The sequence below is a fragment of the Zingiber officinale genome, chromosome 2B (assembly GCF_018446385.1).
Source record: "Zingiber officinale cultivar Zhangliang chromosome 2B, Zo_v1.1, whole genome shotgun sequence".
In the NCBI taxonomy this organism is placed as follows: Eukaryota; Viridiplantae; Streptophyta; class Magnoliopsida; order Zingiberales; family Zingiberaceae; genus Zingiber; species Zingiber officinale.
The window spans coordinates 23,433,037-23,436,591 of record NC_055989.1 but is presented as its reverse complement, the minus strand read 5'-3'; the positions used below and the strand labels follow the sequence as shown (position 1 = coordinate 23,436,591).

Sequence of the window (3,555 nt, the reverse complement as noted above, 5' to 3'; positions counted from 1 at the left end):
GTTACTTTGCCTCTGCTTGAATCAGGCTTAAATAAGATATTGAGGGTGCCTCTAACCTCCATAGGAGGCATCTTCAGCAAGGATGCTTATCCCAGTTTCCACGGTGTCGATAATCTCCGATGCCTGCGCTGCTTTTCCACCCGAAGGCGCCTCCAAGCTCCATGGAGGGGGCCATCCATCCAGTGTTCAAGGCGCCTTCCATCTCCTTGGAAGGTGCCTTCGCTCCTTGTTGCACGAGGCTTTCATCCAAGGCACCCAAGGCGCCTTCAAGCTCCATGAAGGGGTGCCTCGGGTACTGTTCATCTGAGACTTCCCTTAGGCAACTTCATTCCTGCAAGGCATATTCGTCCACAAACAAAGCATACCCTGAAAAAGCAAGTTAGCACAATAATATAAGATAAATACAAGTATTTGACAGTCACTGGACAGTCCGATTTTGACTTTGGATTTTCCTCCGAAAACCCTAGGACCTAGAGTCCTTGACTCTAGGATTTTGCCTGAAGCCCTCGACCCGCTAAGACTTTCCGCCTAGGGTTACCATCCACTAGGACCTAGGATTACCACCCCCTAGGGTTTTTGACCTGCCTAATCGCAGCTAGGACTTTTCATCACCTAGGGTTACCACTCCCTAGGACCTAGAGTTACCACCCCCTGGGGTTTTCCACCTGCCTAGAATCCACTAGGGCTTTTGCCTAAGAATACTTAGGAATTTCTTGCAATCTCATTCAAACTTGTCAAACAACAAATAACATTAACTTTGAACCCTTTGACATAATCAAAACGCAGGTTCGATCGCCTGGTGCTTCTCGCACCAACAGAAGCTTTATATGGCCGAGCGCCTCTAAGTTCGGTCGGGCTTTGCTCGTCTGAGCGTATACAAGCACGTTTCTACTTGTTCATCCTCTGCTCGATCATTCATATACTAGAAATTTTATAGGGCTCAGCACCTCGAATCTCGGTCGAGCTTTGCACGTCCAAGAGCATTCAGAGATCCTTTTATTCGGTCAACTTTTGCCTTACTGATCATACATTCAACCGGCTATGAGCACCCCCTTCTTCCTCTCATCCTTGACCTCCATCCGAGGGGCCGGCTTATCATAACCTATATCAATAAACTTATAGCTCAATGCATTCAAGAGGAGGAGAGACTAAGGTGTGAGACATCTGAGAATGTTCACCTAACAACCGGTTCTCAATGTTCAAGCAAGAAATAAAAGATGATCAACAATAAAGGAAAAGGAAAACAAACTGTAAATTTTAGGGGTCATGACCATAAGGAGCATAACAAATAAGATAAGAATTCGACTTGTCAAAGAAGCTGAGCTCCTTGGGCAAACATCTTTCATGTGACCCTGTATATCTGTCAAAGGTGAGTTAAATGATCTTGTCCCCTTCTATTACAAAATATGAAGAATCCGTTAATGCTAACCAATAACTTCACGACGATGCAGATTGGTAAAGAATGACGGAGGTTTGATTTTGATGAGTTTGATTTTTAGTTATGGTAAAATATTTTAAATATTTATATTTAAATCATATGGGGATGTAGCTCAAATGGTAGAGCGTTCGCTTAGCATGCGAGAGGTATGGGGATCGATACCCCGCATCTCCATTTTATTATTTTTAATAATATTTAATTTTGCACTCATCTTCCTCCTCCCTCTTCGATCATCGTCCTCCTCCTTTGCCCAGTCATCTCCCACCAAGTAGCCGACCTTTGACACCTAGGTATCATAATTTTATTTATTTTTAATAATGTTTAAATATGGTCGTCTTCCTCCCTCTTCGGTCGTCGTCCTCCTCCTCTGCCCAACCATCGCCCACCAAGTAGCTCGTCCGACTACTATTTTGGCCAGGGTAAAGGCATTAACTTGCTCTGCCATTATTGTGCCCAGCGCTCTTCTCGTCTTTCAATGGGGCGGGCCTTTGACACCTCAAAGAAGAACAATGTCAGGCATCATCAATTAATTTCCTTGATGTATACTCTCCTCGAGCTTGAAACAAAATAGGCACTCTCTATCTTCCCAATTTGGGATTTTTGTTGAATATATGTGAATGAAGAAGAGACGGAAATGAAAGAAATTTCATTGTGAATCTACATGCATTGATGATGTGAATAAATACATGAGAGAGAAAATCTCTCATGCGTGGGTGCATAAGAGTACAAATTTATAGTTCGAATTGTATTGAATTAAGTTGACTCATGTGCGAGCATGATTCTATGCACACTTAATGCCAAACCAATTGAAATAAAAACTTATCCAAATAAATAAACTAATATTATATTTTACCTCATAATATTTATCAAGATATGAATTGAATATCGTAGAGTAGGGCAATTAAAGGAGATCAATTCTTTTAACAAACCGTAGACACTTTATTCTCATTATTCATCCCAATATATTATATATTATAATATATGATAGATCGTAGCTCAAACACATGCACGTGTACAAACTCAGTACTCAAGTTATTAATTAGAGGATCTCAAGTTCAACCATTCGCAGATATATATATATATATATATATATATATATATATCTGTCTGGTAGCTTCAGCATCCGCTGACTAACCGGTCGCCCGGCTGGAACTGCGTGCAGCTTTACCGAAGGAGGACGCCGCCCCCTTCTTGAACCTTTCGTGTAACTGCTGCCCGTGCACATGACCCTCCACGTCCGCCGCCAGCCCTTCTCTCGCTGCCGCCTTCTGCTTCTTCTTTCTCTTCTGTAGGAAACAGAACACGGCCGCCGCAAGGAAACCGAGGAGGACAAGGCCGCCGAGGGTGGCTACCACCACGATGACCACGGTGTGGTTTGGGCCCGGCGGTGGCGGCGGCGGAACTAGCGGTGCAACTGGAGCCGGCGGCGGTGGCAGTTTGGGAGTGGGAGGTGGCGGTGGCTTAACACTAGGAGGCGGCGGGGGGATTCGTTGTGGCGGCGGTGGTGGCTTTACACTAGGAGGCGGCGGGGGGATTCGTTGTGGCGGCGGTGGCAGTTTGGGAGTGGGAGGTGGCGGTGGCTTAACACTAGGAGGCGGCGGGGGGCTTGGTTGTGGCGGCGGTGGTGGCTTTACACTAGGAGGCGGCGGGGGGCTTCGTGGTGGAGGTGGCGATGGCGGGGGCTGTACAATCGGAGGCGGCGGTGGCAGCATGGGAGTGGGAGCGGGAGGTGGCGGTGGCTTTACATTCGGAGGCGGCGGTGGCAGTTTGGGAGTGGGAGCCGGAGGCGGCGGTGGGTTCACGATGGGAGTGGGAGGCGGGGGACTTTGACGTGGTGTGGGAGGAGGTGACGTGGGTGGTTGCCTTGCGGGGGGCGGAGGAGGAGATCGGAAGGCCATTGATGGTTTGGGAAGGGACTTGCGATGAGGAGATCACGATTGCTCGAGGTGGTATTTATAGTAAGTACGTAGTAGCCGTACGTGGAGGGTGATGATATATCCAATTGTTGGCGTCGACTGTTGAGAAGGTGGTTTCATGCAAGCTCATGACTTGGCTCCCATGCCAAGGCTTTTGCTCATATATCGCTAGCTCTTGCTTCCATCAATGTACATACATAC

General features: G+C 47.0%; 1 protein-coding gene across 1 annotated transcript; it reads right to left on the bottom strand.

Moving 5' to 3' along the window:
• Nucleotides 1-325: 325 nt before the first annotated feature.
• LOC122048200 (leucine-rich repeat extensin-like protein 3) lies at nt 326-3,336 on the bottom strand. The gene is made up of 2 exons (XM_042609795.1): nt 2,574-3,336; nt 326-366 (listed from the first exon to the last, which is right to left on the bottom strand). Exons 1-2 carry the CDS (start codon nt 3,334-3,336, stop codon nt 326-328), a joined length of 804 nt encoding a protein of 267 aa, XP_042465729.1.
• Nucleotides 3,337-3,555: the final 219 nt, after the last annotated feature.

Excerpts from the sequence above, each read along its gene's own strand:
- LOC122048200 (XM_042609795.1), bottom strand. The coding sequence starts at position 3,336 with ATGGCCTTCCGATCTCCTCCTCCGCCCCCCGCAAGGCAACCACCCACG. Across the intron at positions 367-2,573 it reads CAGTTCCAGCCGGGCGACCG|GGTATGCTTTGTTTGTGGAC; the intron begins GTTAGTCAGCGG and ends TTGCTTTTTCAG.